A 22706-nucleotide genomic window follows, 5' to 3' on the forward strand; every position below is an offset into this window, starting at 1 on the left:
GTTCAAAAGAAAATGAATTTTTAATATTTTTGCCTTTTGTTCTCCTATTTGCATTGCGGTTATCACAAAAAAGTAACGAAAAAAAAAAAACAAAAAAATTATTCTTTTGAAGATTTTCGCAAAGTATTTTCAAAAAATAAATATTTACACTTAAGCAAGAAACGAAAAAAAAAAACCAAAAAAAAACAAAAAAAAATGTTATGCTGTCTGATAACTTTTCATCATTCATGTGACGTCACATTTAAACAATGCCTTATCATTATGCATTTGTGTTGGTAAAATAAACGAACTTGCTGCCAGATAAACAATGAAAGTTTGTTTGTCTGTTTGTTTGTTCTTCTCATTTAAATGATTAATTATGTGCAAATAATATGCGAAATATATTAAATAATACCATTAACAACAATGAAAGGAAGAAAACAATTTCAGGCATTACTTACTATTGATATTAAAAACGTAAACGAATTAAATTCAATTAAATTACAAAACTAAAAACTAAACACTAAAAACTAAAATACAACAACAATTACAAAAATAATAACATTAACAAAATTATATTAGAGTTTTTCACTAACAAAAAAAAAGTAATGTATGTTTGTGTGTGTGTGCTTTTACTATGCAAGCGGGAGCTAGAAATCTTCCCGCACCAGAAGCACGCACGATTTACTTCATCCATGACGCCTACGTACTAAAACTATCCCCGCCATATACACTTCGTAGACCACTGTCCTTTGCGGGGCCACAGTTAGGTATTACTTCGCCGAGACTGTTGATACTATTTCGCTTCTTTTGGTGGGAGACTCTCTTAATGGTCTCTTCTCTCCACCCGTTAATTTTCTTTAGGTTAATTCTTTATGTTATTTTTCTTTATGTTAAGTACTACTTCGCCGAGGCTGGTTGCTACTATTTCGCTTCTTTTGGTCTCTTAATGGTCTCTTCTCTCCACCCGTTATTTTTCGTTAGGTTAAGTACTACTTCGCCGAGGCTGGTTGCTACTATTTCGCTTCTTAATGGTCTCTTCTCTCCACCCTTTATTTTTCTTTAGGTTAGGTACTTCTTCGCCGGAACTGGTTGCTATTATTTCGCTTCTTTTGGTGGAAGCTTCGTAGATTCTTTTATTGGTTACCACTACTACTTCTCTCCGCCCGCTGCCTTTCTGAACTTTGCACCTGTGTGACACGCTTTCCTCTTGTTAATCATATTATTGGCTATATTGCCCTGGCTTTGATGCCGGCTTCGCTCGAATCTTATATTGCGAAATATGGCATCTCGAGCGTTCTTCTCTACATTGATGCAGCTCGGGCACAACGGCGTACCAGTCAGATAATAATTTACTTCCGACGACCCGCTGCAATAGGTTTGGTATAAGAAAGAAAGTCCACCTGCCTTTCGTCCTTCTTGCATAACGCAATTGCCATTTTCTCGTCGAAAAGGGCCGTACCTTTCTTTCTTTCTTATGGCTTCTAGAGCTCGCTCTGTTTGCGCCAACCCGCGCGTAGGTGCACCTCATCTCGTCTGTGTGTATGTTTGTACTTTTTTTTTTTGTACGAATGTATCTGTGTTCCTACTTAGGTAAATTTGTTTACACGTAGATAGTGTGTGACTGTGTGTGTGTGTGCGTGCGTATTTGATATTGACTTTGTAAGTAAACGAGTAAACGTATGAACGAAAAGATCGATCTGTTTATTTTCATTTTTTTTTTTTTTTTTTCATTTATTTTGTTGTTTTATTTGTTGACATTTAACATATCGTAGTTGACATCTCTTGTTCATAATATTTTATTTTTCATATGTTCCGCATTTATTTTTTTGAAAATATTTTCTATTATGAAAATTAAACAATGACGGAAGCCATTTGGTGCGATATTCATATAGATTTCTTGAATGCAAGAAATTCTTGCTTCAAAAATCTTTAATTAGTAGCGGCATTCTTATAAAGATCGTTCAGCAAATAAATTAAGAAGAATTTGTCTGCGACATTTTTTTCACAAATTGTTTCAACAAAGTTTTATATACAATGTCCAAAAATTAATGTAGTGTGTCTGTCGATGTGCTATCACCGCAGAATAACGAGTATATTCGTTTTGTCAAAACGTTTGCAAGGTCCACAAAAAAGTATCAGCGACCCCACACAGTATGTATACTCCTGATTAGCATCAAATTCTAAATCGATTTAAGCAGATCCGTCTGTCCGTCTTTCCATTTCTGCAATGTCTTTTGCAAACATTCCGACTTCAAATTTGTCAGAATCATTGAAAGTTCTTGCAGGCAGGTTGGTATAGAAAATGGCCCAAATCGGTCGAAGAACACGCCGACAGCATCAAGTAAACTGAGAACATCCCTGTTTTTCAAAAGAAATTAAAAATTGTTTTTTTTCCAATTGCGCATAAATTAAGCAAACATATGTACAAAAATTTGAAGGCATTTTCTATGGGCAATGTTGTAGCATCTGTGCATGGGAAAAATTGACCACGCCTACCCAATATTCTAGTGTATCGAATTTTAATTTTTCTTTAATTTCTTTATTCGGCGCGGGAATAAGCTTTAGAAAACCCCATAAAGTATACTAACTCTTGTCCTGTTTCAAATTCGGAATGAACCTAACCATGTCCGTCGGTTCGTCTGTCCATCTGTCTGTGCGCGCAACTTTGTAGTATTTGTGACAAACATTCTACCGTTAGCAAGAATGACGACATTACCTACAGCTTTGCAAAAGAATTTGGAATTGCGTTAAGCTTTCCGAAGGAAGTGCCTACAATGCCTACGTGATAAAAACTTTTATTTTGGATATAGCAAAAATCAGCCACGCCCATTATTTTTTATATTATGAAACATGAAAATGTTGATCTTTCACTTTTTTCGTCTTTTTTAGGATAACGGTAATGGGTATAAAAGATTCGGTCCCGGCCGAATATAATTATCTTACTTGTTTTTATTGATTTTTGAAAGATTTTTTTACCGATGATTGACATCCTCTTGCGTATATTGGATGCATTTTCTATCGCACATTTTACTTTAAGGTGACTTTAAGTTTTGAATGCGTTGAAGACTAAAAATCACATCAGATCTAAAAATAAGAAAATTTCATTAATAATTTCCATTTCAGTTTACGTGGTAGGCGGTCTACCTCATTGCAATTTAGATTGATTGAAAGTTCGCCAGGCGCTTCAGCTGATACATTGTGGCGAATGGTGTTGAATATTGAATGTGTGTGTAAAAGACATGTTATTCAAGTTCGTAACATTAGAAGCCGGTAGACTTTTGCATGAAGGAACCTAACAGTTTTAGGAAGCTCGCCGCTATAGCAGGTACATACTATGTACTGCTCTTAACTACTTCCATTATTAATAGGAGGTGTCGAGGGCAGATCACGTAGGGAATTACGCCTATTAATGTTCGCTTTATCGATCTCCGCAGCAGGATCCTTGTATTTTAGCAAGCTCGCCGTTTTAGCACCTACATGCTGTATACTGCTCTTTATTGCTTCTATAGCTTCTATTATAAGAGATATCGAGGACAGTTTACGTTGAGCATTATCCCTGTTAATGTTAGTTTACCGTGAATTTTACTTTATCAGCTCCTTAAGATAATTAACTTCATCCGCTCTTCCAGCTTAACTCCATACACTTCCATCCTGTCTATGTGTCGACATTGTATTCCTTACACCAAATTCTGCGCCGATATAGGGTTGACCTTGCATTATTTGAAATTATTAATTAAGTAGTTAGTAGTAAGTAAAAAAAAAAAGGAAAGAAAATAGGATGGCAAAGATATAGCAAAGCAGAGCAACAATGCTCGCTAGACGAAAATCAATTTAATTAAGAAATTAATGTTAAGGTTTACCATGTCAAGCATATTAGAATTCTTAAGGGAAACTGCTCGGCTAATGTTTTTCCTTCCAATTCTATGATTCGATGCCAACTTTAGCCTATGTTGATCCTCTCAGTTCTACCTCATTTCATATCCACTTCTAACGAACGAAATGTGCGGGGCATTGTCAGTATCAACCTGGATGCAAAAACTTTCAATCTTCCTGCCAAACTTGAAGTTGATAGCTTAACTTTTGTGACCAGAAAGCGGAATACACTGTCCAGTGTAGAATTTGATGCAGACCAAGAATATGTATATACTTCATGTGGTCTCTTAAGCTTCCTATTGGGGGTTGCAAACGATTTGACAAAGTGAATGCGCCTCATCCTTTGATGATGGGTATAAAAGACTGCATTTTACGCTTTATAGTACATATTAATACGTCCGAAATTTCGTACTAACAAACAGAAAGCCATTTAAGTTTTACGACAGCTTCTACAACAGGAAAAAAACTGTAAATTATAACGCATAAGAAATATTGATCTCAACCAATCGCAAAGCCAACCTAATTGGACAGAGTGAAAAATTGCCTTAACTGATTAATTAAAATTCCCACTTTTACGTATAACCGTGTGCCGCTATGTTGGCAATGTGGCACCGGGTCGGTGACCCACCTTTTGTGTAATCAGGCGAGTGTGTATCTGTTAGGCTTAGTTTTATGTAACTACACCAATACACAAATTTTATTAACCAATGTAGTAGTAAGGCTATCTATGTCCTCTTGTATCTAAGGCTGTTATCTAAATAAATTTTAGCGCAACATTGCATTGCATTGCTACTGTAAGAGGAATGGAGGCCTATGAGCCTTGCGTAAATGCCATATTTGAGGTCGCAGACACTGCGAGCACGGTTACCACGAAAAGAATTTGTTGGTACTTGCTCCTTACCGAATATGCGAGCTGCCGACCGAACAGGAATCCTACGTGCCCCGAGGACATCGTGGTCTCCATTTGGCCCCAAAAAGTTTATGGCACACATTAAACATTACATTAAATTGGTGTTAGCTCTGGGTAACATGTTTTACGGATTCGGTCCAAAACGAAAATCATTTTTTAAAGCAAGTCTCCGAGCTGTTTGGATATCATAACGACTTTTTAGTTATTTTATACTATAAAGCCCGTTATACTTTGAGTTTAGGGGATAGAGGACTGTAACGCCCTAAACAATAAGCTTTTTGGGTATTTTTTTTTTTTTGCTTTCTAACCCATTCCGTTTCATTCTGAGTGATTGTTACTGACTATGAACAAACTTGTTAAGTTCTAAAATGATAAAGTGTATGAAGACCGACGAATCCCTTCTCCAGGACGCCCAGCAGTATAAAACTTTTTGTAAATAGGCGAGCGAAGGGAAAGGGGCGATATAAAAATATTTAGTCAATGTTGATTTAAAATTTTTTTTGTTTATTTTTTATTTTTAATTAAAGTAATTTTTTCCCCTTTAAATGCCGTTACAATTGCTATTATTTGCTACAGATGTACAAAGCTTGCAAAATGAAAAAAAATGAATAAATAAATAAATAAAAATTAAATAAAGATTTATGAAAAAATAAAGACACACATGAGGTGATTGAATGCGGTTGTAAGAATGTCGTGACTAAAGACATATAATTATTTGAAAACTTAATGGGTTGATGAGTTCATAAATTTTTACAATGGACTTTCGCTTACGCAAAGAATAGTATAACAAAATGATTTCTTTTGCGATGATTTAAAGAAAGCCGGAGAATATTTTGGCACACTTTACAAAATTGCTTTTTATAGATATTTTTAAAAATTATTTCTCCGTACAAACTCGTACAAACATAAATATGATCATAAATAAACCAGGCTGATATTTCAACATTGGCGGACAAGTACTTGAAGCACTTCAACAACAATTTTCTTTTCTTTATAAAATAAAAAAAAATAGAAAAAAAGTGGTGTTTTTTTTTTTTTTTTTTTTTAATTGTTCTCAGGCCGCTCGCATGTATACAAATTGATTGTGTTGCCGTGAACCTATATATAAATTCATTAGAGATTTCTTCTTTCTTCTTTGATTTTATTTTTTTTTTTTTATTCTGCCTCCTCACAAATAACATTTAGGTAGAACCGCATACATATATTAAGATGAATGAAATGAAAAGCTCGTATATATATAAATATATTTAATTATTAAACGCAATCTTTAAGCAGACGGTTCGGTGCATATCATAAATTTTAAATATGCCGAAATTTATTACTATATAATTTAAATAAGCGAAATTTAAAAAAAAAAAAAAAATGTTTTTTCAATTCATTATTTTATATATTATTTTGAGCCGAATATTTGCGGTTTTCAAAATTAATTAACCCAAATTTATATATATATATATATATATATATATATATTATATATATATAAATAAGTTATTTATTTATTTCTTTAAATTAAAAACTAGCGCAATTATTTACATGCTCCAAGACTTCGTACTGTAAGCGAAAAACAAGTAAAAAGACTACAATGGGCCACTGACCACCGTTGAATACCCTAAACCATCCTGCCATTATTCATTTAACAAAACTCGAAATTAAGTTCTTGCATGGGAAGTTGCCGAAAATATTGTCTGATTCGAATCATTTTCAATAGCGTTCGTCTTTGGGCCGAAACATGTCGATATACTAAATTTCATCAAAATATTTCAAAAACTGCGGTATTTTGAACATAAGCAAACAAGACGGACAGGCGGACAGACAAACTTTGATCGTTGCAGATAGTGATTATGAATCGATCGGTAGCATAAAAAGTTGGTTTGCTCCAAGTCTTTCTGAATGTTGCATACAGTCCTACAAACCTAACATATCCTTATACTACAAGTGGTGTAGGGTATAGAAAGCATGAAAATATAAAATGTCCGTATTTTATGAGTTGGCTCTTACAAGAATGCCAATTATTGTTTAAAAACAAGTAAGAACATTACAGTCGGGCAGCGCCGACTATGACATGCCTTACACCACTTTGCCGAGTGCAGTTATTCGCTCGCATACATAATTTTTATGGAAAGCCATAATTTCCATGAATGAGTGCATATTGAAAGATTATTGTTGCTCCCCATATAAGAGTTTGCGTTTCGTAATGGCGCCTATAGATGTTAGGGTCCAAAGAAAACAGATCTTTGCGATCCAAATTCGCTACCGTCAATTTTTTTGTTGAAACACTACTATGAATTAATTTTCATCGCAAAACATTAATAATTAAGTCTTTTTCCGAAGAACTTCCTATTTATGAAGCGGGACCAAGAAAGAGGCCGATGTGGTTGAAATTAGTTTCATTGGACTGTTTTCATTTCATTATTATCATGAACAAATTTACATCACAAGAAAATTAATAATTCGGATTTTTTGGCATATCAAGGTTTTTGTTTCATGAGAATTTATCAAAAAATAGACCTACGTGGACGTTATTCGGTAAAGTAAATTTCTTTCTCAATTTAAAACTATTGGCCACTTTTTACCATGCGACGTTGAAAATTCGACCTTTTTACCATATAAAACCTTTTCATAGAATATGGGGAGTGGTCGAAAAGATGGACCGATCCAAACCATTTTCAATAGCGTTCGTCCTTGGATAAAAGCACGTCAGGGTACCAAATTTTTAAAAAATTGAACATAAGTTTATATGGACAGCCAACAGACGGACAGACACGGTTCGAAAATGATTCTGAATCAATCGGTATAATAAAAACTGGGTCTATCTTAAACCTTTCTGCGTGTTACATACGACTGCACAAACACAAATGTATGGTACGAATAGAAACTCTCTCTGACCTTTATATGTTAAGGCAAGTGGATTAAATGTCTTAGGGGATTGTGGAGGTGCAATTCGTGATTTTTTTGCTCAATCAGTACAAAGTCCTAATTATCCCCTACATCACATGTGATACAGGGTAAATTAAGCTTGGGTGAGTGTAACATCTGAAAGGCCTTCAGATAAACTCTCTTTTAATTATACCTATTCAGAAAAATATTGTGAATCGATCTAAGTCTGCCTGTCCGCCTGTCCATCTGATGAGTCTCTATTTATTATTGTATTTAACCTACGGACGGATTGTACTTAACCTACCGCACTAACTTACTATACCCTATGGTGTAAGGTACAAGAAATTGGTTATGTACAGCATAGGTTTAACAAATAAGCATGAATTTAAAGGATTGTTTTAATTATACCATACATCACTTACGATCGATTCAGAGAATGATTCTTCTCTGTCCGCCTGTCCATCTTGTTTTCTTGTGTTCAAGCTTTCGCCCGCAGTTTTTGAATTATTTTGACGAAGTTTGGTATGCCGACGTGCTTCTTAGGACAAATGCTATTGAAAATGGTTTGGATCGGTTCACTTTTTCATCCACTACTCACATATGTGGCACTTAAACTGCCATTGTGGCGTAGAAGTTATCAGCCTCATAATCCTTCATGCTTACGTTATAAGGTCTATAAACAGAATTATCACAAGCTTGATCAAGTTATTGGTTCTAGTAATGGGATATAAATCTCTCTTCTCTTCTATGAGCTTAGCCGACTGACATGTCTGATTTGTTGTATTACATGCATACCTACGTAAGTGCACGAGCGTAGCCTCTCACACATTTAGCACTGAGAACAGTATACGCTCGTGCAATTTTTGTGTATGGGTAAATTCATGCACGTGCACATGCGACTCCTTGAGTTTATACACATGCATAATATGACGTAGTATTACTTACTTATATGAGATATATTCACAGTTCTATGAGACAAATATAGGTATTCGTGCAAATACTTATGAATGCTCGGATAATAGTATTTTCGTACCCATCTACGTAGCTTTGTAATCACGTATATCGTTTTTGTCCTTATGCATGGAACATTTCCTTCTTTAAATAGCTCTGCTACTTAAACTTGGCTTTGTTACAACATATACATCCACTAATCGCAATACGTTTGCATACCCGTTTATGCAACTCTGTAAATAGAACTTTCTTAGTGTTAAGTGTTTTCGTTGTAAGCACATAAGTAAAAAATGACTCGCTTGCAATAAAGTCATTGGAATGAAAACATACTTGAATTTTGTTCGTCCAGGAGCTATGGACATCTATCCTAAGTCATGTAACGAAATTTACATTGCACTTTTCAGATTAGCAGATGTAAAGCCCAAGCTACTTACTTTAGCATCTTCCTTGAATGTTCGCAACAGTCACTATAAAGTAATGACGCGATCACTTCATATGGAATGTTTATGACATCTATCGATTATATACGAAAATATTGATGATTAAAATTCAAAATAAGAAGTATTTTTTATTTTGCTTACATAAAGAAAGGGAATGTGACTTAATTCGTTTACATTTGATTCTCCTAAATTAAATCCATGTGATCATTGGTCAGTGGAGTGTCTCGTGTTCGGGTATTATGTTATATATTATTATGATTATGTGTTTTCATTATCAAGCGTAAAACAACTTATGCAACACATACAAGGATGATTTGGTATCATTGTGGTTTCTCTCCAAACAAAAAGGCCAACTTCTATGAGTGTGAAGCTCAAATTGATGGTGACATCATACCTGCGAAATAACCGCCGACGGATGTTTTGCGTTCAATCCGAAATGTCATCACCAGTGAACTTAATGAGCATTGCATAGACATCGCAAGAGGAAAAGCAGATCTACAGCAGATCTTCTACAAAACTTTTCTGTTCATGTTCTTTAAAGCCCTACCGGACTCACTATTTTTGTCTTGGGGGGTGAAAGTCTTCTACAGGCTTTTGCCTAACCATACCTACGACAAATCGAAAATGATTCGAGTACTTGACAATGATATTCGCGACCTATGCCTGATACCGGAATCTACTGAACATTTTACCTTCAAATACAAAAGATGGGATAGTATCAGACTGAACTTTTGCTTCTTTCACAACAAAACAACAAATTATTAACTTCATTTCTTTTCGCTTATCTACCCGCACCGCTCTCATCCAAATCTTGCTTTTACTTTCTGGACTTCAAGCCGCACTGACTACACTCACACACTGAACTCACTTTAGATCTATTCCTTCAAACAAAACATTACCATCTAACTCCAATTGGATCTCCACACAATCTCTTCACAATGCGGCTGATCAACAATAAACCATCAATCCTAGACTTGTATGCATATAACAGGTTTTTCTCCAAATGTCTACAACAAAACAAAAAAAAAAAAACTAACACATAACCGTGATTGTTAATAGATTTATTATTATTTATTATTTATTATAGATTTTTTTGTGCACTAAAATGTATTTATGTATATTTTTTTTCATTTAGTCAATAGTCATAGGAGTTGTTCAGAGCATTGCTTGGAATGTATGTATTATAAGCCATCTACTCCGTTTGCTTAATAGCCCCACACTCCCTCCACAGACAAAAAAAAGAAAAAAAAAAAAAAAAAATTATAAAATTTTTATAATACAAACTTTTTAATTATATATTAAAATTTGCTTAAAAGACTTAATGATATTTCTGAATGAAAACACTTCTAATGGAAATATATTCAATCGTTATTTTTAAATATGAGAACAAGTGTATAATTTAAATAGCATTTTTCATATGTTTTGTTCATTAAAAAAATCTTTTTTTCAATGATTGCGCTGATAGACACATGGCATAGAAATTATTTACGTTTTTTTTTTTTCTTTTTTTTTATATTCAGCAGGAAAAAAAAAACCTGTCCGATTTGGAATTATGCGTCAGCGTCAATAAAACGCATTTGCATTTGCAATATATTTCTAATTAGAGTCAACACAGATTTACTTGAGTTAAGTGTAATTAGTTCGGCGAAGGATAAGTTGTTCTTGAATTCAGTACACTAAACGAGCTTTTTTTTGAAAGTTACAATACCATCCGTCAATAGTTTGCTATAATTATCAGTTAAATTGTGGCTCTAATCAATGCTGGAGTTCGAACACCTAACCTTAGTAAAAATCAATTATCCGTTTCGATAGATTTTTATTTAATTTCATCCGCATAGTAGGCGAGTAGGTATGAATCACGATTATCAAGTCTGTGTTCGCCGATTCAAATCGCAATGCCGTAGAGTTTGCTTTGGTCACGCTAGGTCGGTAAAAGGCATAACATTTGTCGATTGAATTATATTCGAAGAAGTTTATGCCCTACGTCCAGTGACATTGGAAAACCATTATCGTTAGCCGTCTAAGAAAGCAATTGGCTCGACTGAGAGTGAGCTCATTTCTGATTAAGTAAAGGTAATTGTAAAGGTTTATAACAGAGGTTTTGCAAAGACTTGCAAAAGTCATTCCGCGTTGGTGAACAGAAAGCGCGGTGCCGTGCATAAGGACAATGCAATGTTGTACATTTCTCTAGAGACGCAGCGACAATGAGAAAAAGGTGCGCAAAAGAGAATTTACCCGTAAGCTAAAATGTGTGGTCGGAGGGAAGGCAGCGAAAAGCGAATACTTTTCTAACGCACAAAAGCACGTCGAACTTTTTACGCTGATTCCACAGTCTAGCAAGCACTGTTTTCTAGTTTTACGCAGACATGAAGCATGTTGCTAGTGTCTTATATAAAAATATTCGGCTCGAGGCGAACAAAACCTCTTTCGTATTTACTTTGTTTTTTCACAGAAGAAAAAATTTCACAAGTAAGAACAGTGGGCCTCGGTCGGCCGTAAAATATGCTCCACTACTTTGTGTAGCAAGGTTTTACATTTAATGAGATTTCAAAATAAGTCGTCATATGGGCCTCGTTTTAAAAAGTCGAAGTGGTCAAGGAACGTGTCCGATTCAAATTTCACTTTCAAAAGCATTCGTCCTTAGGCCAAAACACGTCGGTATACTAAATTTTACTTAATATATCTCACAAATTGCGAATTGTGGGTTGAATATAAGAAGATGGACAGACGGACAGACAAGCTTAAATCAATTCTGAATCGATTGGTATAATAAAAGAGAGCGATACCTCAACTCCTTCCGGATATTACGGATATATCTGATGTATAGTTCTCTAATTAAGAAAGAAAAAATTTCAAATCGTGGCAAATTGTGGGATTAAACCTCGTAGTTAGGGTAAAACTTACCGACTGTGCATACAATTGCTCGTCGGCGATTGAAATATTTCGCTATCTCTTTCCTCGTTACTCTTCAACTGCCACCACGCAACTGCGCAGGAGGCATTCCCTGCGTCATTTTTAAGAATTTCTAACTTTGGTGTATATAACGTTTATATCGTATATAATTTCATATCATATTTCATCGTATTTTTTGAAACGCTTACAGAATGTAGAATAGAACAGTTTAGATTCTTTGCCCGTATTACAAACGAAGATGCGAAGTGATTCCTTACCCATGTTACAAACGAAGACGTGAAGCGAATGTATATTAATTTGTATACACGTGTGTATGCATAATAAGTTATGATAATAATTTGCAATTAATTAATTTTTGGCAATTTCTTCGAATCTTTTAAATCGATCTATAATTAATATTGAAAATCAAGACACATTGTCTTGTATAATGAATGCTCTGATATTTGGAACAAATTCAAATCCATTAGTGTACGAATGACAAATGCAAAGTTTGTGGTAAACGCTTCTTCCGTGCGCACATAATTACGTAAAAAACAAATAAGAACATTATAGTCACGCAAGGCCGACGATTACATACCCTACATCACATTGTCTAACACAATTCTTCTTTTTATTCTAGAACACATAAATTGTATCTTGTTGGGGCATATATTTCATGTAGTTATTTATCGGGAAGGGGGCCCGAACCGCAGCCTAATGTAGTACAATTTACAAGTTTAATCTTTACATAAGGCAGGATCCAAAAATGGGCGTAGATGGTCCTAATTTTATAGAATTCATTTTTGTATGAAATTACTCTAACGTTATGGGTCAATTTCAATCAACACATATTAAAACTTAGACTTTTCTGCTCTATAGAGGGTCAAATTTCGTGAAAATTCTTATTGAGGTAGAACCCAAAAAATAGGCCGAGAAGATTCAAATTTCGTATAGTTAATTTTTTTTCGTTATATAAAAGGGTTCAAAAATTGCCCCAGTCGGTCCTAACATTCCATACCAATTTAGAACGGCCAAATACTACTATTTAACCACTTTTGCTGAGAGATTTTGAAAATTGCAATTTTTTTTCACGATGACTTTTCAGAAGAGGTCTTTATATGGGGAGTGGCGGAAAAAGTGGATCGATCCGAGCCATTTTTAATAGCGTTTGTCCTTATATCAAAACACGCCGCTGTACCAAATTTCAGCGAAATGTCTCAAAAGCAGTAACCTGTAGTATGAACATAAATTTACATGGGCACACATCAGACGGACTGACAGGCTTAGATCAATTCTGATTATGATTCTGAATCGATTGCTATAATAAATGGTGGGTCTATATTACCCGCTTCTGCGTGTTACATACAACCGCACTAAGTTAATATACGCCATCCTACAAGTGGCGTAGGGTATAATAGAAAGTGGGTCTATCTTAATCGCATCTACGTGTTACATGCGTCCGCACAAAGATAGTGTAATTTTCAGAATTTACCGACGAAAATTGCCTTTTAATAGTATCTCGACAATCCAAATTGTTTTAAAAACTTTGGCAATTCTTTAAATACCTTTCCATACAACTTCTTGAAAACTGGAGTTTTACGCGGTAAAAAGCCAAATTTTCAATGCTTTCATTTAATTTTATTTTTTTTCAGTTCTTGAATTTATATAAGCTTGTTTGTCAGCCAGTCCGTCTGTCTGTCTTGTATTCTTGTGTTTAACCTGCAGATGCAATTTTTGAGACATTTTGATGAAATTTGGTATAGTGAGATTTCTTTTATAACAAGTTATCTTGAAAAGTCGTTACATAAGTAACTGTATTAAGCGAAACGGTGTAGAGTATCTAATGGTAGCTCTTGTCACGCAATAGAGTTTTTATGCTCATCACCGAGAGATGAGGGGTATATTCATTTTGCGAAAGCATTTGCATCGCCCAGAAACAAGCTTCAGAGACCCCACAAAGTATTCTTGATCAGCATCAAATTCTGAATCAATTTAAGCATGTCTGTATGTCCGTCTGTGGAGTGCTTGTTGTAGAAGTTCTCTTGGCCGCAAGACTGAAGCTATCGACTTTAAGTTTGGTAGAAATACTTGAAGTTCTTGCACGTAGTTTGGTATTGAAAATGGAACAAATCTGTCGAAGGACACCTCCACGTAAGATGAGAAATTTCTGTTTTTCAAAAGGAAGAAAATATTGATGTTGTTCTCATTGTTTACAAAATGCGGCTTGTGTATCCATAAAAACTGAAGGGCTATGTTCTATGTGCGATGCTGTACAACCTCTACAAAAATAGACAAAATTGTCCAAGCCTACCTAACATTATAGAGTAACAAAATGCACTTTTTTTTAGCACCTGAAGCGGAAACAAGCTTCAAAACCCTCATAAGGTATATGAATGCTTGACCAGTCTAAAATTTGGAATGTACCTAAGCAAGTCCGTCCGCTCATCGATCCGTCTGCGTAACTTTTCAGTATCTGTGGTAATCATTATCCCATTCCCAAAAAAGAAGATGTCGGCTACATATTTACAAAAGACTTTGAAAATGACCCATATAGGTCAAAGAACTTGCTTACAACGCCCACACGTCTTCACCACCAACACTGAGAATACGTTTGCTTTCCCTGTTTCTTGCTCGTTGCTCATAAACTGACTACAACAGATACACGATATAAATTTCCACAAAATTATTCTGCAAAAATAGGATAACTGTTATAGGTATAAAAGACTGGGTCGCAACCGAATATAATTGTCTTACTTGTTAGTATTTAAATAAATGCTCAATAATCTCTTCAGCTATTATTATTCTTTTACGCTTCCTTTCATCCCAAGAAAAAATTGCTATTAAAAAGTTGTTTTAAGTTGTTACAGTGGTGTCCCACTGCCACATTAGTAGTCACTGACAAAGTAACTTGTCGAATATGTAGCATATACTAGGTTCAGTATATCTACTATGCTATACACTATATACAGTAAAGCACATACACGCACGTATGCTGTAGGCAGAAGACGTAGTGTACGTCCCATATGCTTCATATACGACATATAGTCAGTGTAAACAGTGGCAATGAGTTTTAATATTAGTTGGGCAGCACAAGCACTTATAAATATAACACATGAGAGACATGACCAGGTTAGCTTAAAATTCGGAATCTTTCTTTGTGGTTTTTTTTTTTTTACAAACCACTAAGGTACATAAAAACCAAAGAATGCCGGCAATAAAATATGTGTAAGTAGACGTTTTATATATGTGGTGTGAAAAGTATTTGAAATTCTTAAACAAAAAAAAAAAAAATGTATATATATATATATATATATATATAAACAAATGAAAACTTTATAGTCGAGCTAGGACGGTATTTATTACCCTACGCTACGTTCTCTAACACAATTCTGATTTTTGCCATAGAACACAAAAATTATATCCGGTTTTTATAGGAACATACTATTATGGGACTGTTTATGAAAAAGTAGACCTCTTTGCAAATCAAATCTTGCGTTCCGTTGGAATGGTCGTGTCCAAGAGTTTAAAAAATGTAGTTGCTTTTTATACAATTTCTTATTTCAAATTACTTTTGTGGTTGTGTTAGTTTTCATCATAACATATTAAAATTTAGACTTTTCCCCTCTATAAAGGATCAATTTTTTAGAAAATTCTTATATAGGATAGAATCCAAAAAATAGGCCGGACTGGTCCAAATTTGGTACAGTTACTTTTTTTATTTTAAATTACTATTATGATATAATTTTTTTCAATTTTCGCTATATGAGAGGAGGTTCAAGAATTGCCCCAGCCGGCCCAAAGTTTTCGTACCAATCTAGAATACCCATATAAAACCACTCGGCCGCTTTTGCCGAGAAATTTTAAAAATTACAATTTTTTTTTCCATCCGACGAATTTTCAGAACGGGGCGTTATGTGGGAAGTGAGCGAAAAAATTGAACCGGTCCGAACCATTCTCAATAGCGTTCGCCCTTGGGTCAAAATATGTCACTACACCAAATTTCATCAAAATAGTTGAACACAAATTAACAAGAGCCGACGGTCAGATGGGCAGAAGGGCTTAGATCAATTTAGATTACGATTCTGAATCGATCGGTTTAATAAAAGTTGGGTCTATCTTAAGCCCTTTGCGTGTTACATACGTCCGCACTAACTCAATATACCCTACACCACAATTCGTGTAGGGTATAACAACAATAATGCTTTTCTTTCAGTAATACATACCACATAACAACAAAACGCATTAATTTAAGAAAACAAACTTTTCTCACTGTACGCAAGCAGCAATTATGCGAAAACTGTTTAGAAAAACAATTTTAGAAAACTCTTCTCCTCGATATGTTGAACTTACTTGGCCTTCATAAGGTGAACATTTTTTTGAATTAAAAAATATTCCATCAAGTTTGATAGGTTGCCGCTTGTCCTTCACTACTACTTTACAGACCTAACAGTTGATTTCTGAAGCTGGGACGATACTGAAAGCATGCATCCTTAGCAACTTGTACCATAAGAACCATTTTTGCATTATGCTGAAAATCTTTACGGCGCTATTTTACTTATGGAATCAAAGTCATTTTTATATTTGCGTTACCACGCAAACATGGTATCCCGGTAGCTTGATGAGTGAGATGAGGTGAACTCTTTTAGAGTCATGTTCTCAATTTCCATATCTTGGTCACTTTTCCGTTTTAGCTATGATTTCTGTGGGTCCTTGTGAGTGTTGGATGCGCTAGTTAATCAATTTTTTCCCATACTGTCCATACTGTTCACATTTGAAGCTTTACATCAAGTCTATCCAGAGAATATCGAAATTCAATTCGATCGGTTGTCGCTCGATCATCTGCTCGTTGAAGCCGCTCTTAAGACCTGTTGTAGAGATAAAATCACTTTTGGCGTCTGTGGTGCAACAGATCGGATCCAATATATTAGCTAGCACATTACTGGCAAGTTTCGGGTTGCCCTTTATCGGGATGCCCTTTATACAATTCCAAATCTTTCTGTGAAACTTGGACGGACGTATGCAACACTGAGAAGGACTTGAAATCGATTTACTTTTCTGAATCGATCCAAGCTTGTTTTCTTTTCTTGTATTCGACCCACTGACCGCAATGTTTGAGAAACATTGTTGCGCCGAAGTGGTTTGACCCCAGAATAAACGGTGTTGAAAATGGTTCGGTTCGAACCCTCTTCACTTGCCCCCGATCACTTGCCTTACAACATATTATTTTGAAGAGTCGTTATACGAATAACTGTAGGGTAATGTAGGATATTTAGCGATGGGCCACTAAGTCGCGTCGCCGTATGAAAAAGCAGTTTATCTTGGCCTGAACTGAACTTTTTGGTATCATAGGAACGCTTAGGTTGAAATTCTTGAAATAACAATAAAAGTGAAGGGCCGAAGAAAATCTCACACGCTGCCTAATTTTTTTTTTAATGGGGCTCAACAAAGATTACGAATTTGCAGAAGACCTCATTATCACACAATTTTGGTTTATTTTTGAGAATCATTGTTACCACCTCTAACGAGTGTATCTTCAATACGCATGGAATCGACGATCGTTGATCACTGACTGTTGCCGTTATTACTTTGACTTTTGTTAAGCAACCCTGGTCCTTGTTTGACTGTTGGAGCTTTTTGCTATAGCATACTCGAGCCATCACTAGATATACTTTGTTTATTAAATGCTTGTATGTGTTTTGATCAGTTAAAGTATTGTGATCAAATTGGTGAAAATGATTGGTGAAGTGTACACAACGGTTAAAATCGAGGATATGGACCTTTCTTCATATAAAACAGTTTTCTATTTACTATTATTGAGTTATTCGGTGTACGCAAACGCTGAGCGAATACACTTTCAACATTGATTATCAAGTTCAATTAAATTTAGAAGCTTAAGGTGGTGTTGCCCTATCATATTCCGATTGTCGGTTTGGCTTTCAACGGTTTAAATGCCTTGATTTTGATATCAATGACGAAAAACCTAGAGGCCTGGAGGCCTGGAGGATTAAAAAAATTTGAAGACAATGAGTTGCAAGACTTGTCCAGGAGAGCCATCCACATCGACGACGAAGCAAAATATTCATAGCCAACAAATTTTGCTGTGTATATGCTGGGATCAGCAAGGTTTAGTGTATTACAAGTTTCTAAAACCGAATGGAACTGTTAATGCAGATGTTTACCGACCTCTTTTAAATAAATCGAACGATATGCGGTTAACAAAGACGAAGTCATCGCCTGGCATGACAACGCTCGGCCATACGTTGTCAACAATACACTGTTGCTGCTGTAGTCATCGGACATAGCGCTTCCTAATTACCACTTATGCAGATCGATGCAGCATGGCTTGGCTGGCACATGGTTTTTGATATGCTACACAAGTACGAAAATGAGTCGATGATTGGTCGATGATCGCTGCCAAGCCAATATAGTTTTTTTTTTTGACACGATGTCGCCATGCCGCCCGATGTCGATGGGAAAAACTTGTAGAAAATGGTGGAAAATATTTTAATTTATATATATACATATATATATATTGCAGCAATTTTTGGTCAAGAAATGCGTTTTCCAAGTGAGAAAATGATCAAAATACATGCAAGACGCTATTACGAGTTATTATTACGAGCTACGGTAGGTGTTCAATCGCAATGCTATCGTCTGCACCTAAGACTTAAAACTGATCCGTATATTTCACATCTATATCGACCTTAGATGGTTTAATAATTTCCATGCGAAAATGAATAAGGTCAGGAACACGTGGAACATATGTACCGAAAATAAATTAAACGTATCTCCGGTAATCGATAATAAAAACAAACAAATTTTTCTTGCTCATATGTAAATTCTTTTTGTTTTATGCTTATATAGAGCATGTAACATGCGTCTAATGAAAAAAACATATATGTATATAGAAAATTTATTAATATTTGTTGTTTTTATTTGTTTTTTTTTTTTTTTGTTTTTTCCCATTTCAAGGTGAGATTACGGACAAATGTTAATTAATTAATGATTAATTATAATTTCGTGAAGCATGTCACAAAACGAAAGATTATTCGAATTATTTAAACGATCCATAATCGCTAGAGCTTTTTATAAAAGCTCGTTTAATATTAAAATAAAAATTTACAAGACATTTACTAAATATCGCCGAAGATACGAATATCGCTTGAGGATAGCAGCGATATGACTTTAAAACGCAACTCATTGCGTAAGAAACCGAAGCCGCCTTTTGAAAAATTTAAAGATCATTGTCGTTTATTTACCGCATTTCTCTTTAGCAATGTCGGCATTATATTGCTAGTAATATTTTATACGATAGGAGGTAAGTGATGATATGAAAAATGAATTTGCAAAATAAAGAGAAAGAAAATGTTATCCAAGTATAAAATTTGGGCACAATTTTTGCAGGCGCTTTTATCTTTCAAGCGATCGAAATATTCGAATATGAAAGACTTAGGATAACGAAACCACAAAAGTATCCATTCGAAGGTAATTATACAAATAATTGTTTAGAACGTTTATGGAAAATTACCGCAGAGAATATAAGCTTTTATGATCGTTATTCATTTAAAAGACGGTAAGTTTTTTTTATCATATAAATGAATTGTTTTTATTTTTAATTATTATTCGATTTATGTGCATGCATTTATAGAGTAAATGAAATTCTGCTGGATTATCAAAGAACTATTGTACATAAACAATTGATCGGTCAAGATGTTGATAAACAATGGAGCTTTTCCGGTGCATTCCTTTATTCATTAACAGTTATAACAACAATAGGTAAGACATCATCAACGACTGCACATATTCCAAATTACATTTACGATAGACTAAAGTCATCCATACATCGCAGCATTATATTAATAAAGCAAGTGAGAACATTATAGTCAGGGTAAAAATCGATCATTAGACATCTTATCACCAATCCGCCTTGTACAGTCGCTTTGGTAATAAATGCAAAAAATTATAAATTATTTTCGTGCAAAGGAATAGTTTCAATGGAACTCCGCATATCGGAAAATGCTCGTGGCATCGCATGGCTTAATCCAAGAACTTGGAGAATAGAATGTGAAAAGTATAGCGGTGGGTAGGTGAGATTCGGGCTCCGTTGACTATAACTTTAGTTTTTTTTTTTTTTTTATAGCGAATGATATAAACCCTTCTTTTAAATTAATCGTCCAAGCAGTCCTCTCAATGAAGATAAAACTCAAAATATCTACATATATATATAATTAAGAGCAAGAACAGATATACTTTTCAAAATAGATTGGAAATAAGTTGAAATTAACACACATTCATTAATTCATTGTTCACTTACTAATAAACCGATCAAGATCGTAATTACATTTGCTGATGGTTCTGACACACATTTAATAATCGATTTTTTAGAAACAATTTCACGAAATTGATAGATTGAAAATTTGAAAGAATTGTCGATGCTTTTAGCATTTATACTACATCGTGAGTCTGTTTTTGCACAGGTCACGACTGTTTCATTTTTGCGACTAGGAGGCTTTACAAAGTTTACCCATCAAATTGACTCGTTTCGTAAAAAAAAAAAAGATCGTGTCTAGAAATAGAAAAGTGGGCGTGCGTCCACACACATATGTTTGCAGCATTAAATCATTAAAAACAAACATATAACATCTACTTCCTTATGCAGAATTTTTGAGCTTGCAATCACCAATAATCCCTCGAATTGACGAATGCGGAAAAAAACTAGTCTTAAGATAAGGATGATGCTTAATACATTTCGAATGACTTGATTGATTAAATCTTCTTTTTTTTTTTACTTATAAACGTGAATGGTATACATAATGATACTCGTGAAATTTCCGTAGGATATGGTAATATCTCGCCACGGTCCGATTGGGGTAAATTGGTTACAATCTTATATGCCATAATCGGTATGCCTTTATTTCTACTCTATCTCTCCAATATTGGCGACGTTTTAGCGAAATCGTTTAAATGGACTTATTCGAAAGTGTGCTTATGTCGCATTTGTCCGGGTGTAGCTAAAAGGCGTCTAATAAGAGAGCGACGGAAACTAAAACAACTCGCCATTAATAGGGCGGTAAGTAGTAAAATGTGTTAGTAAACAATAAAATTTTTTTAATTATTTATAAAAATTTGTAATATTTACAGTTGGCGGATTTAGAAAATGCTCGTCAAAGTACTTTAAATGCTGATAGCAGTAGTAGTAGTAGTAGTAGTAGTAGTAGTAAGAGTAGTAGTAGCAATAGTGGCGGCAGTAGTACGTCAGCTGAAAGTGATAGCAGCGCTAACACAGCTAATACCGAGACTGCGGCACCTCCTTCTATAATTAATAAGGATGTTGTCCTAACAATGTTCGCCGAGGAAGATGACGAAATAGATATTGAGCAAGAAATTCGTGGCAATACTGACGAGATTACGGTTCCTCTAACCGTTTGCGTATTTATAATGATAAGGTTTGAATTTATAAAAAGAAAATTCTCCAATATTGAAGTATGATGAAGCTGACGTTTCTTCTTTTTTTTTGCAGTTACATTATGTGGGGGGCATTGCTGTTTGGCCGTTGGGAAGACTGGGATTATTTAGATGGCAGCTATTTTTGCTTTATTTCTCTAAGCAGCATTGGTTTTGGTGATTTAGTGCCGGGAGATCGTGTGGTAAGTTTTTATAAACTACACCACTTGCGGTACAGGCTATATTAAGTTAGTGCGGACGTATGTAACACCGATCAATTCAGAATCGTAATCTAAATAGATTTAAGCCCGTCTGTCCATCTGACCGTCTGCCCTTGGAAATTTGTATTCAAGTTACGGGTCCCAATTTCTGATATATATTGATAAAATTTGGTACAGTGATGTGTTTTGATTCAAGGACGAATGCTTTTGAAAATGGTTCGGACCACTTCCCATTTTCTATTCTTCCCATGCTCTATTCTGAAAAGTCGTTGCAATTTTCAAAATTTCTTAACAAAAGTGCTTAAATATTTTTCCCTTAGAAATTGGTATGAAAACTTTGACTGGCTTGGGCTATTCTTGAGCCTCCTCTCATAAAACAAAAATTAAATTTCGTACGGCAGAAAGGTACAATTTTCAATGCTTCATGATGAAAATTATATCGTAATAGTAATTTAACGTAAAAAAAAGGAACTGTGCCAAGTTTGGATCATCTCGGCCTACTTTGTCGATCCTAATCTATGTAAGGATTTCACGATAATTGATCCTTTTTAGAGCAGAAAAGTTTTAATATGTGGTGATGAAAATTGACCCATAATAGGAATTTCATACGAAAACAGGCGAATAGCTGTACCAAGCGAAATAATGTAAGGTATTTAATAGTCGCCGTTATCCCATTATAATGGTATTACTGGTTTTATTTTCCATTTTGGTATTTATTTTGGAATATTTTTTTTCTCCAATTATTTCATTTTAGATAACTGCCGACAAGGATAAGGTTGAGGTTAGTTTTATACTTTGTGCGGTATATTTATTATTAGGGATGGCCTTGATAGCCATGTGCTTTAATTTAATGCAGGTTGGTATTACTTGATTTTTAGATTTCAAACGTAATTAATTTTGATCCTTTCTTACCAGGAACAAGTCATTCATAATATGCGTGCAATAAAACGAGCTTTCAAAGCTTGCTTTCGATGCAGATGATATTTAAACAATTTTTTTGAATTATTCATGTATTTTTTAAGACTTATGTGTTCTTTAGCTTAGTTTGAAATTAGAAATTAAGATTTTAATAATAATATAAATATATATGTATATATATCTGATTAATTTTTAAGT

At 34.6% G+C, this 22706-nt stretch overlaps 1 protein-coding gene across 3 annotated transcripts; it reads left to right on the forward strand.

Moving 5' to 3' along the window:
• On the forward strand, positions 1–22592 carry LOC119636878 (TWiK family of potassium channels protein 18). 3 transcript variants are annotated; one of them, XM_038032553.1, is made up of 9 exons: positions 1–321; positions 18898–19243; positions 19330–19498; positions 19574–19701; positions 20763–20995; positions 21067–21371; positions 21446–21572; positions 22345–22446; positions 22506–22592. In XM_038032553.1, exons 2-9 carry the CDS (start codon positions 19105–19107, stop codon positions 22569–22571), a joined length of 1269 nt encoding a protein of 422 aa, XP_037888481.1. In that variant the 5' UTR covers positions 1–321; positions 18898–19104; the 3' UTR covers positions 22572–22592. The 3 variants fall into 3 exon arrangements, with proteins under 3 accessions (XP_037888481.1, XP_037888482.1, XP_037888483.1); XM_038032554.1 differs by having other exon boundaries at positions 1–275; XM_038032555.1 differs by having other exon boundaries at positions 3–72.
• Positions 22593–22706: the final 114 nt, after the last annotated feature.

Source organism: Glossina fuscipes, unplaced genomic scaffold, assembly GCF_014805625.2.
Source record: "Glossina fuscipes isolate IAEA_lab_2018 unplaced genomic scaffold, Yale_Gfus_2 42, whole genome shotgun sequence".
NCBI lineage: Eukaryota > Metazoa > Arthropoda > Insecta > Diptera > Glossinidae > Glossina > Glossina fuscipes.